A 16,501-nucleotide genomic window follows, 5' to 3' on the forward strand; every position below is an offset into this window, starting at 1 on the left:
TGTGAAATAGGATGGGAACAGGGGAAGTGCTGGGGGTAGGACAGGGGAGTCTCAGACATAACTGACCACCACCAAATATAATGGAAAAATGCTAAATCCGGCTTTCAGCCACTTCAGAGTGCTAGACTGAGATCTCGGGCCCTCGCGGAGATTATGGGTATCTTCCATCCCTGAGATTTAATCAGTGATAGAGTCAATACACTCTTCATGAGGGATGAGCACGCCTCCAGGAAATGGCTTTGGAGAAACCAATTTTTATAAAAACAAACTTAAAAGCATGGAAATCCATTAAAATCGCACAGTCTACATTGTTCTGTAAAGCCTCATTGAGTTCCTGGAAGAGAGTAGAAGGAAATAGATGCACACACTACATGGTTGCTTGCTCGGGCCACTGCCAGTCTTGGGGACACCCCCAGGATTCCAGGAACAAAACAAAGCACATCCACCCCATGGGTAACTCACACCAAATGCCTTCCCTAACCGCAGGGGAACTCCCGCTACTTGAAGATGGGATTAACATATCATCCACCAGAGTGGTGGAGATTAATCCCCAGCTTGAAAGTTGAGGTCTGCACACTTAGCACTATATAAGCAAAATGACAAGGAGAAGACTGACTGCTGCAGTCAGTCAGTCCAGGGGCAGGGGTGGAGACTTTCTCTGTGATGTGACAGTTACATGAAGGCCACACCAAGGCCCAAGTGTGCTGCCAGCACCTTGCCACTGTCCTTTCATCCTTTCCTCTCCGCCTCACGAATCACATCCTAGAGACGGTTTCTGATGGTACATCCCGGCCAGCGAATATTGTTTTGTTGTACCTTTTTGGCTTCAAACAAAGATCCACTTATCGTGCCTCCTGCATCCCCAGTCAAGCCCTGAATCCACTCCCCGCCCTCCTGCCACACTCCTGGCAAGAGCTCAGATGACACTTGCAGTGAACAAGGCTCAGAAATGACGGAAGAAACTCTCAGTCCTCTGCAAAATCCTTCCCTCTTTGGTACTGTGTGGCCAAGAGGTACACCTCTGCCGACTCCTTCCTGCTGGCTCTGGGTTTCACTGTCCTGGTGTTCTGGAACTGCCCTGTCAGTCGCTTCCGTAATGCCAGGCTCTGACTTCCAGCCCACGTTTTGCAAAGGAATGTTCCGCCAGGCTCCAGGACATCTGGAGTGAGGTCCAGAAGGGACGAGCACAAGCCAATGAGCCTGTCGTGATCCAGGCTGCGGATCCCTGTGGCATTGGGTGCCATGTCACTCAGAATCACATCTGCTCTCCCTCCAGGAAGCAGTTCTCGGATTCTCTGGAGGGTTCTTGGGTCAGTCACATCAGCGGGGCACAAGAAAGTTGCTCCTTCCAGGGGGAACACGTGAAGAAGATCAACCCCAAGCACAAAGCCAACGGGAGCACTGGGATCTAAAGAAGAGAAAGTGAGTCCATTATTTACATCCTGAACCATCCCTCAGAAATACAAAGAGAAAAATGGAAATAAAAGGTCAGGAAGTCAGGACGAAGGACAGGAGCAAACTCAAGAGAGTAGACTCAAGGCCCTTCCTCAGCTCTCTCCATCTACACAGACATAGCGCAAAGAGAGGCCCTAATATATCTACTACCTCTGCAGTCAACACATCCGCTCTCCAGCTTAACCCAACTGCTTTCAATGCAGAAGCTACCAGAAACAAGCCAAGAAAGTGGTACAGAGACAGGAAGTCAAGGTACAGAACCCAAACCCTCGCACAGGTTTCAGCGGCACTGATGGCGCAATAAAGATGCCACTGTTTCACTCGCCCCAAGCAGGACCCCCTCCTGCCTGCGGGACAGCAGCCCCCAGAAGTGGGTCTACCCCCTCACGGCCCAGGTGTCCCCGTCGGAGGCCCTCTCCCACACCAGCGAGGGCCCCCACTCTGCCAGCACCCACGGGGAGCAGGGGGCACCAGTTCAGGGTGCATCATAGACTTGCTGGTTCCGTCTGCTTAGCAGAGGCTATTCCATGGCGGGGTAACGTGTGTTTTACTTTATGTAAAGACTGGAAGTCAGGTACTTTGTAGAGTACATTTTTCAAAGGAGAAAATACCATTTTCATCCCTGGAAAGGAGGACATTCTACATCTCATATCCCATGTGTTATAACCTGGCGGGGAGGGGTCCACTAGAGACAAATGGCTTGGGATTTTCTTCTGGGAAGAAAAGAAACCCAATCATTTTATCCACACGTCTTCCTGTAGGTTAAACTTGGCCATCTTTATCCTTCTCCTGAAGAGCAATTACAGGGATGGGAAGCACTGAAATCACTTGTTGGATCTGTGGGTAGGCTCAGTGGTAGGAAAAGGAACTGAAGTCTCTGACACAAATTCCTTCACTCAGGCAATATTTATTGAGCTAAAAACATTTTTTCCCACCTGTTCTAGAGCCCCTGCAGGCATCCCATCACAGTAACGAGGCTGGATCTTAGACGTGAATGCAGGGAGCGGCACTCCCAGCCTCTGCTTTCAGTAGACCAGCAAACTCCTCTGAACCCCAATCTTCAGTAGGACAATGTGTGACAGCGGCCCTTGTCAATCGGCCTAGTTCACAGAATGCCAGGGATGGTGGCAGCCTCCGATTTTACAGCAGGAAAGAGAGGGAGGGAAACACACTAGCAGAAGACCTGGGAGGCACGCTGATGCCCAAGAGGAGGCTGGCCAAGCAGCGCCAGACAGCAGTCCTCTGGAGCTCTGCACAAGCATTTGAAGGGACAACGTGGTTTTCTAAACTGAGGGTATAGGATCCCCATTGATTAGCCAGGGGAACCATTTTCATATAGAAAATCTTTGACAATATCCTAAAATAAAAAACGGCAACAGCAGAGTCCCTCAGGCCAAGCTGGAGGGGAAAACCCAGAGCCCCAGCGGCGGGTGCTCCTGGAGCAGCCCCAGCGGGACTGTGGGGAACCCCTGGGCTTCGAGGACCAGGGCCTGGGAACCCCTGGGGTTGATTCAGCTGTACTGTTGCAGAAAGATGTCAGTGTATCAGTAGGTGAAAAAACCCACCTCCATTAGGGCTCCAAATCAGCAAGAAGATTATGGATGTGGGATACTAATGTTTTTTTAGAGAAAACATACATATATAGTTATGTGTGCAAAAGCAAACTCTGGAAGGGGGCACGCCGACGCACTGATGTACGCACAAACATGGTGCGATTTAAGGTGTTTTAAACCTGCACTAGAGCCTTCTACCGTGTCCGTCGTTTCAAAAACATCAGTGTTCTACTTTCACCCTTCTTACTACCAAACAAGCCACCAAGTGGCTTGGCCACCCCCAAATTCTCTGGTGGAGGGCAGCTGGCTCACGCCTGCTGACCCAGGGTGGTCAGGGGCCTTACCTGTGCCCGCAGCGTTGACCCTCTGCACGGCCACCTGGCTCCAGGCCCCGGGGGCCGCCCCACAGTCTAACACCCGGAGGCCAGGCCGCAGGATCTTATGCCTGTCGTCCACCTCCAGGAGCTTGAAGGCACTTCGGCACCGGTAACTCTCCACCTTCGCAGCCTTCACGAATGGGTCCTTAAAATGGCGCGTCAGCCACAGGTGCTCAGCCCCGGTCCGACCCTTGCAGTGACTCCTGGCAGCATGAAACCTTTGACACCGAAGGGTCGTACCTATCAGCTTCCAGGACCTCATGGAGAAAAAGGGAGCAAACGGGTTGGCATCACACGGACAGGAGGCTCCCTGGTTCAAACCATATGTTTTTAGAGACGGTGCCTGCAGGCCCGAGGGGGGAGAATACTTGGCAAGCTACCCAACCCAAAAGCAGGTGGAATGGGGTGAACTGAGCCCCTCCCCAAATGCATGTGTTAAAGTCCTAACCCCAGTACCTCAAAATAGAAATGATCTTTAAAGAGGTGGTTCGGTTAAAATGAGACCATACAGGTCCGAATCCAGTATGACTGGTGTCTTCATTAAAAAAGGGACACACGTGGGACGCCTGGGTGGCTCAGTTGGTTGGACGACTGCCTTCGGCTCAGGTCATGATCCCGGAGTCCTAGGATCAAGTCCCGCATCGGGCTCCCAGCTCCATGGGGAGTCTGCTTCTCCCTCTGATTTCTCCTCGCTCATGCTCTCTCTCACTACCTCTCTCTCAATAAATAAATAAAAATCTTTAAAAAAAAAAAAAAAAAAAAGGGACACACATGCACATAGGAAAGACTGCAGGTGGAGACACAGGGGAAGGCAGCCATCTACAGGCCAAGGAGAGGGGCCTCAGGAGAAACCAGCCCTGCCCACAGCTTGACCTGGGCCTGCAGCCCCCAGCACTGAGAGGCGGAAGTCCATGCCGTTCCAGCCGCCCGGCCTGGGTTGCTTTCTCACAGCACCCAAGCAAGCCAGCACAGCAGTCGTCACCTTGTAGGGAAGAACCGTCTTCCACTCGTGGACTTCAGAAGGAAGACTCGAACATCACTGATAGTCACTTTGTGTCAACCAACGTTATTCCTGCCCTGGTTAATACTACTGTTAATACCAACGACAGTAACTCCTCCTTGCCCAGTACAACTTTCCCTTGGGCTCTGTGGGACTGCGAGAGAACCCCCGAGGACAGGCCCTGACCTCACTTAGCTCCATGGTTGCAGAGGCCAACACAGGGCCTTACCGGTCACACCACCTTATGCAGCTGAACTCTACCTGTGTGACCAGGTGAAGGACCATTTCCAAGTCTCTTTGGCAAAGTCAAGTTTTTAACAGCTTATCCACTGCCAGGAGCTCCCCCGACGTCCCCTAGTGAACTCACAGCACCACCCTACACATTTCATATTTCTATATTTCATATTACATATTTCTATATTTCTAAATTCTGCATCCACGTTTCTGATGGAAAGAGCCTACCATCATCCCCATGGCTCCAGGCCAAAGCCCCCTCAACAACCAAAGCATCCTGGCAAGATCAGGACACACCAACTGCAACTGCTGCCTTCAAAGAGCGTTAAGGGGTCTCCTGAGAGGAACACAGAGCAGTCCTGGGCCCCAGAACCAACTTCCACAATTGGGGGAAAGGCTGGAAACGAGTCACACCCACCTAGACCTGCAGATTTGCCAGCTGACCTCCAGCGCCCACCCACGTCTGGGGTTCAGCACAATGGCCACTCGTGGGAGCCCTCACAGCCTTCAGACCTGATGTGCCCTTCGCAAGCTTCACCTCCACTTGCAGCGTCTCCCCACCTGCCCCCAACTCTTTCCCCACCCTCCAGCCTCCACCGTCCCCCTCACCTGCCCTGTCCGCTCTCCCCACCCTACATCAGCAGCGCCCCCTCACCTGCCCCCAACTCTTTCCCCACCCTCCACCTGCAGCGCCCCCTCACCTGCCCCCTCCGCCCGCCCGCCACTCCTTGGGAGCCGTCCGAATACTGGCTTCATATTGGAAGTCCGCTCCTAGGCACTTCGCCGGGGATGCCCGCGTCCGCGCCCCGTTTCCGCCGCGGGAACCCGGGACGCGTCCCTGGCCGCTCCTCCTCCCCGCCTCACGCTTGCAACAGGCGCTCGGTAAATGCCGGCTGCGCGCACAGCCGCACCAACCTTCCAATCTCACTCACCGAGCCATTGCTGCAGACCCGCCGCGGCCGCCCGCGCCGGAAGTAGCTGCATCACTTCCGGCCCGAGGCCACGCCCCCGGAAGCAGCGCCCGGGTTCCGAAAGCGCGCGCGGAACGCGGGTTGGAAGAACAGGGATCCGAGAGCCCGGGAGCAGAGCCCGGGTCTGGTGAGCTGAGGAGAGGGGAAGGCGCGGGGGCGGGGCCTAGTGATCGGGAACCTTGGGGGACTCGTGGGACCTGGGAGAGGGGAAGGGGCGGGCGGGGCCGGGTGATAGCAGGACCGGGTAGAAGAGGGCAGGGCTCGCGGACCTGGGGGGAGGGGGGCGGGGGGCCAGGTGAGCAGAGGTCGGAGGAGTGGATCCCGGACTGCGCGGTCTCGCAGCCCGAGGACCTGATGTCCCAAGCCCCCGCGCTGTGTAAGGCCGGCCTGGGGCTCTGCGGATAGCGGATATCACCGTTGAGAGCCCTGGGAAGGGGCCTCCGTCTACAGTGACTAGACTGGGACCCCACGGCTAACAGATAGGGCCGCCCCATCTGCGACAGCCTCCCAGCCCCTCTCCGAGGACTCCAGCGGCTTCTTACGGTATCTGTGCACCAGTGGAGCTAGACCCAGACTGGGGCATCGAGTCTGCCCTTTGAGCCCACTCTGCCTCTCAGCTTCCACTTCTTCCTCTGGAAATGGAGAAAGCAAGTCTTAGCTCACGGAGTTGTTGGGTTTGTTAAATGAATACTTTTTGAGACGCGCATAGTGAGTGCTTCCTAAGTGGTCGCTGACGCTCCCAGGATCCTCTTCGTCACCAACATAGTTCACTGGGAAGCCAGGGCTCTGGGCCAGAGCTCATGAAGATCACGACAAAGTACGCAGGCATAGAGACCCACCCGCAACGCCAGACCCAGCTGAAAGTGCCTTGGGGGACACGGGAACTTCCCAAAAGGATCCCTACTCCTGCTCCTCATCCAGCGTGGACCCCAGGGGGAGACACTTGTGTTCAGTGGGCCCCAGGCTGCACTGGGGCTGCATGGACAGGGGACCTGCTCTTGGCTCTCCACCATATCTCCAGCAGTCACAGTTTTCCTCAGGCCCATGCTCCCCTACTAGAGCAGAAGGGGGCCCCTTGTGGTTCCAGTACAAGATCCCAGAGCAGCAATGGTTGTCACAGGCTGGAGGGTGAACCAGCCTTCCTGGGGGGGCTCTGTGCCTTCAGGAGCTACGCACTCCCTGGGACTCTGCAGGTCAGCTACTGCTGAGGGGCAGAAGGCAGATCCCCATAGGCCAGAAGAAGTCCCCACTGGTGAAAAGGCCACGGGCTAACCTGCATGGTGATGTTGGCACCCGGGGGTGGACCGCCCTCCAGCTTCTGTGCTCAGGCGGAGGAGGGGTTGACAAGGCCACCTCGTGCTGGGGGCCTGGCCACTGTTGCTGCTGGCTTCGCGGGGCCAAGCCCCTTTCTAGCCCGGAAGCCCACTTGTTCAGAGGTGAGCATGTGGGGGAGGGCTGGGAGATGACTTAGTAGGCTTCCCCTCCCTCCCTTCCACGGCACATTCCCATTTCACCCGGGCCCTGGCCTCCATCCCACCCCCTCTGCACCCAGGTCAGGCTGACCCAGCCCTCTTGCCTTCCTCAGGGGCTCTCCAGGGGACCATGGGCACTTCCAGGCTCTACACCTTGGTGCTGGTGCTGCAGCCTCAGCGAGTGCTCTTGGGCATGAAGAAGAGAGGCTTCGGGGTCGGCCGCTGGAATGGCTTCGGGGGCAAAGTTCAAGACGGAGAGACCATCGAGGACGGGGCCAAAAGGTGAGGGAAGGGTGGGCCTGACCACACCACCAGCTCCCGAGGGGATAGGCTGGAGCTCCTGACCGAGCCCTTGGACCTCCGTTCTTTCATCTGCGGAATGGGAATGACAGGAACATCTCCTGCCTCTCGCAAAGGGTGTGGAAGGGCAGCAAGTGCCATGTGTGTGCTCTGTGTTGCTTGGGTCGCTGGGAGTGGCTTAAGGCTGCAGCTTCTTCTAGCTATGGGGCTGGTCCAACTCTGGACGTCTTGGTCTGTTCAGGGGAGCCAATGATGAGCCTTTCTGTCTCAGCCTTTTCAAGCACATGCACACACTCCCTTAATCCTCAACACTACCCAAGGGCGGGAAGCAAAGCCCAGAGAGGCCAAGCAGCTTGTCTGCGATCACACAGCTCTCCGATTTCAAGCCTTTGCCCTTCTTTCTCCTCATAGGCATGTGCAGATAAAATGAAATTGTGTGTAAATGTCACCAAGCACTACACAAGCCTTCACCATTAGGATGTTATTCTGAAGAAAGCTGGCAACCTTAATTAAGGCTGCTTTCCCTGGGCAGGGAACAGAGCCCCACATGCATACCAGTGAGGGTCCTGGAAGGGAAGAAGGCTACAGGCACTATAGCCTGGTGGTTCTCGAGTTTAGGGTTTTCTAAACATGACAACCCCTGAGCAGCAGTGCTCCCACCAGTAACGGGGCATGAACACATGTCCTGTCCTGTTCTTCCTTTGATCGCCGGTCACCAAGCAGACTTCACGGTGTATGGCTGGCCCACAGCCCAGTGTGAAAAGCCATGGCTGCACTGTCCATGGCATGCACCTCCCCGTCATGGGTCCAGGACCCAGCATGCCACAGGGTGTCATTGGCCTTGGCAAGTGCAAGGCCATGTGACCGATCCTGCCTGGGGACGGCACAGCAGGGACAGAGCCCAGTCTGCTGACACTCTGGCATCTGGGCCTGTGAGCTACCCCGGAGGTGGGCTGGGCTGCAGAAGAAATGGCATGGAATATGGACAACCAGGGGGTGCCAGTGGGCGTTCTGCCAACCACCCAAATGTCTTTGTTCTGCTGAGACTGTTCACCGGGTCACCGATCTTTAGGGCTCTGCTCAGTGTCAGGACACGGGAACAGGTCCCGACCCACCCTGCCGAGCTCTCATCTAGCCTGGCTGCCGGGTTCATGAGGACGTGTGTGGAGAGTGGGCCTAGTGGACACCCAGTAGTCTGGGGCATCCAGAATAAAGAGCCTGGGCAGATAACCAGGCAAAAGGGAAAATTCCCAAAGGACCTGACGTTTGGTCCAAGCAGGTGGCAGGTGGAAAGTAGCACCACAGATGCCCAGAGGCTGGAGGGGCAGGACCATGCAGAGGTGTGTGCACTGTGGGCCTCGTGGGGTACAGACAGCTTCACCTCCATTCTCTGCCGTCCTGGAGACAAGCAAGCAAACTTCCAGGCCTCTGATTTCTTAGGGCCTTTCCCTTCTGCCCTCTCTATGTTCCGCATTTCCTGATCGAGGCACATACGTAACAAAGCCTCACTCACCCCAGATCCTCAGTACTGAGTGTGATGGTGGCCTTCCTGCAGGGCAGGTGTGGGATCAGGCAGGAAATGTTTCCTGGAGATGAAGCAGGACATGCTCTCTGTCCCCGGGATGGAATTTGAATCCCTCTCGGTCGGCCTCCTGCTGCTGTCACACCCAGACCTCCCCTTCCCACCTGGACTCCCCGCTCTGCCCTCTCCCTCCTGAGTCCATTCTCCACATGACCCCCAGGCAGCCTTCCTGAAACTGCATCGGGGTCTCTGTCTGGCACTCATGCGTGAGGTCCCTTTAAAGCGTCCGGTACCATTAAACCAACCTCGTGTGTCACCCCTAGAGCCCCCTGGGGTCCAGCCACACCCTTCTCCCGCCACTGCCCCTCAGATGCCCCCAGCTCATCCTCCCTCCTCGCCTGGCTGCTCACCCACCACAAACTTCCCATCTCGGCAGGTGACCCCACTGACCCTCACAGCTAATGATTCCTTTCCCTGCCATCCCCACACCCCAAAGCTCCATGAACCACACTGGTCCTGAAGTCCGCCTACACCCATCTTCACCAGGAACACTTGAGAAATGGGCCCATCATGTGGCCAGCACAGCGATCAGGAGATGGAAAGGGCCACCTCTCCGCTGGCCTCTGTCACAGTCGAAGATTCGGTCTGTTCTAAAATGTCCCAAGAGTGCAGTGACGCATGTGCGCCCTGGTGTGTGCCACCAGGTGCCCCTGTGCATTTCTGCAGCTCACACACCAGCCGTGTCCGCCGTCTCTGTCCTGTGCCTGGGCCCTGGCTGTTCCCAGGTGGCAGCCACCAGGGGCACCGCCATCAGCAGTCCCAGGTTACCTGTGCCATGTCAGCTTTTCTGGTGGCTGCTCCCCAGGGCGGGGCATGCAGAGCCCCGAGTCCTGCTCACGACCCGGAGCAGGAGCTCCGCCAGAGGTGCAATCAGCAACAGGTACTTTCTCTGATTTCAGCTGCTCTGGAGGGACCCAGGTCTCCACGACCTTGTGTTTGCCCCGAGGGCTTGAACTGGTGCACCTGGTCCGTGTCCGCGGGCCACTTGGATGTCTGGTCTTTGTGAACTGTCTGCCTCAATCTTTTGCCCATTTTTTAAAAACTGGGTTGCCTTTTTTTTTTTAAGAATTTATTTATTTGACAGAGATCACAAGTAGGCAGACAGAGAAGCAGGTGGTGGGGGGAAGGGGACAGGCCCCCCGCTGAACAGAGAGCCAGATGTGGGGCTCGATCCCGGGACCCTGAGATCATGACCTGAGCTGAAGGCAGAGGCTTAACCCACCGAGCCACCCAGGCGCCCCTGCCTGTCTTATTCTTAAGGATTTGTCGTTCTTTATACACTTCCACATCCTTACTGATTTCCTGCTTGAAGTCTCGCACGAGGATGGTGGATTCATCTATTTCTCCTTGGAGTTCTGTTAGTTTTTGCCTGCTGTCGTTTGACTCTCTTTTGAGGCACATGCGTGCATGTTAAAGATTGTGTCGTGGAGAAGTGGCCGCTTTACCCACACATAATACCCATCGTTATTCCCGACGCCTGAAATCCAGGCGGATATTCCTGCTTTCATTAGTTCACATGGTATGTTTTTCTCCACTTACTTTTGATCTGTATTTTTTAATCTTTATCATTTTATCCTTCATGCCTGTAATCTTTCTATCCACGTGGTTCCGTGCAGACAGGTGGTCTTGCTTTCTGATCCCCTCCGACCATCTGCCTTCCACGGGAGCGTGTGGTCCATTGATGTTCCAAGTAGAGACTCCTACGGTTGGGTTCATATCTGAACCCTTGGTCTGAGTTCCTGTTTTTGTCTTCCTCTCCTTTTCTTGGTTTTGTGGTGTTAACTGAGCACCTTCTAGGAGTCCATCCATCTCTTTTTTTAGCAGGTCAGCTCTCCTTATGTGACTGTTCTGCTACTTGCCCCAGAATTTACAGCTAATCCAGGCGCTGTCCCGTCCCATGGGCAGTTTGCCTGCCTCCTGACAACAGACATCCCAACTCCAGCCCCCAGCCCGGTATCCTTGTGGCTGTTCCCTTTATGTAGGCATGTGGGTGGTGCACACACAGGGTAGAAGGAGATACATCCTGTTACTTTGAGCAAATGGATACCTGTTAACATCAGTTAAGAGTTAAAACTGTTTCACCTTGGGGAGCCTGAGTGGCTCAGACCTTTCAGCAGTTAAGCTAACCGTCTGCCTTTGGCTCAGGTCATGATCTCAGGGTCCTGGGATAGAATCCCATGTCAGGCTCCTTACTCAGCAGGGAGCCTGCTTCTGCCTCTGCCTCTGCCCCCCTCCCCAGCTCATGCTCTCACTCTCTTGCTTTCTCTCTCTCAAATAAATAAAATCTTTTTTTTTTAAGATTTTTTTTTTTTTTGACAGACAGAGATCACAGGTAGACAGAGAGGCAGGCAGAGAGAGAGGAAGGGAAGCAGGCTCCCTGCTGAGCAGAGAGCCCGGTGCGGGGCTGGATCCCAGGACCCCGAGATCACGACCTGAGCCGAAGGCAGAGGCTTAATCCACTGAGCCACCCAGGCGCCCCATGAATAAAATCTTTTTTTAAAAAAATTAAACTGTTTGATCTTGACTTCACCTACTCCTTCCACGCTCTTGCATTCTCTGTGCAGCTGCGAGGTCTGATCTATCCCTTTCCTTCTAAGAATTTGTTCTCGTATTTCTTAGCAGGCAAGTGTGCTGGTAATAAGAGTCCCTCCATTTTTCTTTAAGAAAGTCTGTATTTCACCTTCCCTTTCAAAGGGAAGGGGAGTACAGAATTCTAGGCTGGTGGGTTTTGTTTTTTCTCCGAACTCTAGCTGGCCTACTTCCCGTCTTGCCCACCCTGCGTCTCAGGAGTCAGAGGTGAGTCCTACCCTGTTCCTCTCTGGGGCAGGTGCTTTCTGCCTCTGGCTCCTTTCAGGACTTTTTTCTTTTAATTTTTTTTTTTTTTTAGATTTTATTTGCTTTATCTTAGAGGGTGTGTATGTGAGTGGGGAGAGAGGCAGAGGGAGAGAGAAAATCCCAAGCAGACTCCACACCGAGCAAGGAGCCCAATGCAGGGCTCAGTCCCAAAACCCTGAGATCATGACCTGAGCTGAAATCAAGAGTCAGGCACTCAGCCAACTGAGCCCCCAGGCGCCCTGGGTCTTTTCTTTATCTTTGATTTATTACACTTTGAAGGTAACGTGTCTGACTTTCATCATATTTGGTCTGCTGAGATCCAGGACCTGTACTTTGGTGTCTGACATTAATTCGAGACAATTCCCAGTCATGTCTTCTTGTCCTTCTCTCTCTCCTCCCACCGGTGTTCCTGTTACACGTGGTTCCTGTTTCCTGGCTGTCCCACACCCTGGATATTTTGTTCAGTTTTTTCCGATCTTTGTTCTCTTTGCTGTTCTGTGTTCGGCCATTCTGTCGAGATGCCCTCCGGCTCACAGTCTTCCCCCGGCCACGTGCAGCCCCCTGCCGGTCTCCTCTCCATGGCTTGCCTCTTTGTTCTTGATACCTCGATGAGCGCAAGTCTTCTCTTAATGGGATCCCGGCTACAGCTTTTTCTTTACAAGGCAGCATTTCTACATTCTTTTAAAGAAATCTTTGCCTATCCCAAGCTTAAGGACACATTGCCCTAAGTTTTCTTCTGGAATGTTCAGGAGTGTTAGATAGCCGCCGCTCCATCTTGGGATGGATTTTGGGGTGCAGTGAAGACAGAGATCAAGATTCATCCATCCCGATGTCTGGCTGCCACAGCATCTTCTGTTAAGGAGACCACATCTTCCACTGCCTGCAGCCCCCCTCTGGCATAATCACAGGGCAACATGACATGGAGCCTGATGTCCATTTCCTGTGCCACTGTAACCCAGTGCCACACAGAGGTGTCCGCAGCCAGATGGGTAACTGAGCTGCTGTGCTGGGCCCTGGCGTCTGCCCTCCAGACACTCGCTTGACCACAGAGGCCGCTGTGGCCCTGAACTTGTCGCTCTGTCCTGGCCTCACCAGAGGTTACATCCCTCATGGAGTCAGCGAACTTTTATTGTCAGGCTCACTCACAGCCATGTTCTAAAGGTGCCCGTTGTCCTCAAAGGCTTGGAATCTTTCACACTCTGGAGGCCTCATCCAATGAGTGGGGCCCTGGAGGGCGCTTCCTCCCGGCTGCCCCCTGGTGTCCACAAGGGCACATCGTGCCCCTGCAGGCAGCATGCTCCCCCTGGAGGACCTGCTCCCCCTGGAGGACATCCTCCTTGGCCACAGAGCAGGCATGGTTCCCATGCTCAGAAGCAGAGGGCCGGGCCATGGTGCCACAGACATTCTTCATGAAAGCAGCGGCAGGCCTACCCTGAGGCTGAAGGAAGAAGTTTGGCCCCACACAGTCCACCCAGCGGGCTGCACGGCCCCACACTGGCTCCTGGACTTGGGGTCAGCTCTGAGGCGCCCTCTCCAGGAATCCCAGCTCCTCTCCCCAGGGCCACTGGGGTACCAGCCCAGTGCCCAGGATAGAGCCAGAGGTCAGGACCTCTCTGACAATGGAGAATTGTGCCCCTATCCCTGTGGTTGAAAGGGAGGGGCCCGCTGGCACTCTAGTCCATTTTTAGTGCTCAGGGCCCCACAGGCCACAGGGATGACCAACTCCAGCATCAACCCTGGGCCATGACAGCTGTCTGGGCTGCTGGCAGGAGTGGGGATGGTCTCTACAGGGAGCCTGGCCCATGCCTTGTCCACCATGCTCCCCTTATGCCCTTATGGATCCCAGAGCAGGGCACAGGTTTCCTCACCGCAGACCTGGGGTGGCCACATAAGCCATCATCCCTGGGGAAGCAGCTGTGTTAGCAGCAAAGATGCAACATTCTTAGGGGGAAGGGGGTGTAGGTTCCAGGCACTTGGGGACCTGTCAGAGTCAGGTTTGGGCCCTGGAGGGGGCCGATCTCTCTGGGTGGAGAGGTCCCATCTCTCTGGCCATCATACCAGACGCCCCCAGCATGATGGCAGAGCACCATGTTCAGAGAACCTCAGGAGGGGCTACGGGGACCCCCACACCCACCCAGAGACTTGGCTGCTGTCATTTTGTTTAACGCATGACTCACCCTGTTCTCTGCCATCTGGAGAGCTGAGCATACAATCCGACACTCTAGCAAAACTGAAATTGTCATCCCTGCTAATTATCCCAGCCTGTGAAGTGAGGTTACTGATATTTCATGCACTGCTGTGTATTCGGGGAAGATTAGCCAAAACTAGTCAAAACACAAAATCACTAGGTGAGGTTCTTCAAAATGAGGCCCACCAGCCTGCTGCCGGAGTGCTGGGGGAGGCCCCACGGGGAGCCAGGACTTTGAATTGGGGAGCTATTTGCACCCCCAAGTGAAGACACATATTCATGTTTTTAGGTCAAGTCTAGTTTTAATTAGCCGTGGCAGTGAATAAATTCCAGCTTTCAGAGCCAGTTGGGCCTGGTCTTCAGTGGCAGCCGGCTGCCATGACGCCCCCACAGGCCTTCCCGGGAGCTCGGGGTAGGTGCTGCGCGGAGGAAGGTGTCTGTTGGAATCTGAGCACTGAGACCCCACGTGTGTGTGTCTGTGTTTAGTGAGCAAAGCAGCTTCCCTGGCTTCTCATTCCAGTACAGGAAGCAATTATGCATTGTGTCCCTAACAGAACCCAGAGATCAAAGCTTAAGGAAAATAAACAACCTTCATTGCATACAACTATAAACGGTCAGGCATAATGAGAACACTTACAGAAACAAATAAATACAGGGCAGGAGGGAACCGAGACTCCCCCAAGAAGGAACAGACAGAGCCCCACTGCTGCCACAGCCTGGAGAGCCCACAAGTCCCAAGTATGGAGCTTCCAGGAAGCGCTGGCTGCTGGACCACGAGTGAAGGAGGCAGTGGAGCCACTAGCTGGGCAGACGTGAGCGGCTCAAGGCGTGCATGCAAAGCGACTCCTCGCCGGGGCCTTGTAACCGGTCAGCCGGCCACTGTTACCATCTAGGGACCCGCACTGGTTGGGAAACTGGCCAAGCTTCGGGAAGTGTAGGGGCTGCTCTGCTCCCGCGTGAGTTGTGGGCACGAGCACATGCATCGTGTCTGCAGGCGTGTAAAGGCATACATGAGGGAGACAGCCCAGAGATTACACAGTACTGGTCACAAGTGCTCCTTCTGGGGAGGTGTCCAGGGGTGCTGGCCACATTGTCTGCCACGAACATGTGGTCTGGGGATACTGTGAAACAGGCCAGCATCAGAACATTCGGGGGCAGCCTGGTTCTGCTGTCGTGCCTCACACTTGTGCTGGGGTGGGGGGTGGGTCCCCTGTGATCAGCTGCGGGGGAGCCAGCTGGAGGGTTGGGGTGCCTCCTCGGGAGACCACGGGAACCTGTGTGTGATCCTGTGCTTTCTGAGCATGGGCATGAGCAGAGGGGATCTTCGGGTTCCAGGCCCAGGTGCCTGGAGCCTACGGCCCACAGAAAGCATCTGCGTGGCTGTTGCCAGCCCACAGGAACAGCAGGAGCTGGACAGGGTAGGAGGGTCCCAGTTCTGCCGCCTGCCCCCACATGGCCCCCAAGCAGCTGAGCTCGGCCGGGTCTGGGCTGCCCCGCGGCTCGTGGGCTGTTGAACTGGGTTGACCTGTCTGCCCTGAACCAGAACCTCTTAACAGAATCAGGATTTAAACAGTCCCCAGATTAACTGTCAAGTCCTGCCAGGTCAGGAAGTGCTCGCATGTTCCGGTTGCACCCCCCCCGCCCCCCTGCTCCTCCACATCCCCCCAGCGCCTCGCTGTAATAGCCACCAACCCCACCTGCAGGGAGCTACAGGAGGAGAGTGGTCTGACTGTGAACACGCTTCACAAGGTGGGCCACATCGTGTTTGAGTTCGTGGGTGAGCCTGAGCTGATGGACGTGCACATTTTCTGCACAGAGAGTGTCCAGGGGACGCCCATGGAGAGCGACGGTGAGTGTGGGAGTCCGTCCCTTCTCCCTACCCCAGCGGGCAAGGGGAAGCCAGGTCCAGGTCCCGGGAGGCAGGCGCTGCGCCAGCACCCAACTCTAAGCCCTGTTCCTCTTCCACACAGGGACACAGCTGGGAGGACTGAACCCCAGAGCGTGTCCAGTTCCTCACAGATGTGCATGGGGATTGCTCACCGAGGGGCAGCTGCAGCCCAGGTGGAACATGCGCACTCTTTCCTTTCCACACGCTACAGAAATGCGCCCTCAGTGGTTCCAGCTAGACCAGATCCCCTTTGCGGACATGTGGCCCGATGACAGCTACTGGTTTCCCCTTCTGCTTCAGAAGAAGAAATTCCAGGGGTACTTCAAGTTCCAGGGTCCCAACACCATCCTGGACTACACGCTCCGCGAGGTGGACAAGCTGTAAAGGAAGGAGAACCCTGGCCCCTGCAGGCTACAGGACCCTCATCACCTGCTCAGAGCCCCAAGGCAGGGGTGGGGTGAGGTGGGTGGAGGCGAAAATAAAGACCCTTTGCCTTTTCCACACTCCTTGCAGACCCTGGTACGGCCAACCCAGGTCCATCCTCAGGAAGCTGCCAGACGGCTGGCCATGACCACAGCCTGGAGCAGAGAGGACAGCTGGAGGGCCGGGCGCTGCCTTGTGCCATGCCACAGGTTCTTGTTGGGAC

General features: G+C 55.3%; 2 protein-coding genes across 2 annotated transcripts; one reads left to right on the plus strand and one right to left on the minus strand.

The window, feature by feature from the left end:
* Nucleotides 1–238: 238 nt before the first annotated feature.
* On the minus strand, nt 239–5,625 carry MRM2 (mitochondrial rRNA methyltransferase 2). The gene is made up of 3 exons (XM_059414293.1): nt 5,552–5,625; nt 3,353–3,642; nt 239–1,408 (listed from the first exon to the last, which is right to left on the minus strand). The coding sequence occupies exons 1-3, from the start codon at nt 5,557–5,559 to the stop codon at nt 966–968; spliced, it is 741 nt and encodes a 246-aa protein (XP_059270276.1). The 5' UTR covers nt 5,560–5,625; the 3' UTR covers nt 239–965.
* On the plus strand, nt 5,609–16,358 carry NUDT1 (nudix hydrolase 1). Its single transcript, XM_059414295.1, has 4 exons — nt 5,609–5,717; nt 7,176–7,344; nt 15,671–15,816; nt 16,067–16,358. Exons 2-4 carry the CDS (start codon nt 7,193–7,195, stop codon nt 16,237–16,239), a joined length of 471 nt encoding a protein of 156 aa, XP_059270278.1. The 5' UTR covers nt 5,609–5,717; nt 7,176–7,192; the 3' UTR covers nt 16,240–16,358.
* Nucleotides 16,359–16,501: the final 143 nt, after the last annotated feature.

This window comes from Mustela nigripes, chromosome 11 (genome assembly GCF_022355385.1).
Source record: "Mustela nigripes isolate SB6536 chromosome 11, MUSNIG.SB6536, whole genome shotgun sequence".
In the NCBI taxonomy this organism is placed as follows: Eukaryota; Metazoa; Chordata; class Mammalia; order Carnivora; family Mustelidae; genus Mustela; species Mustela nigripes.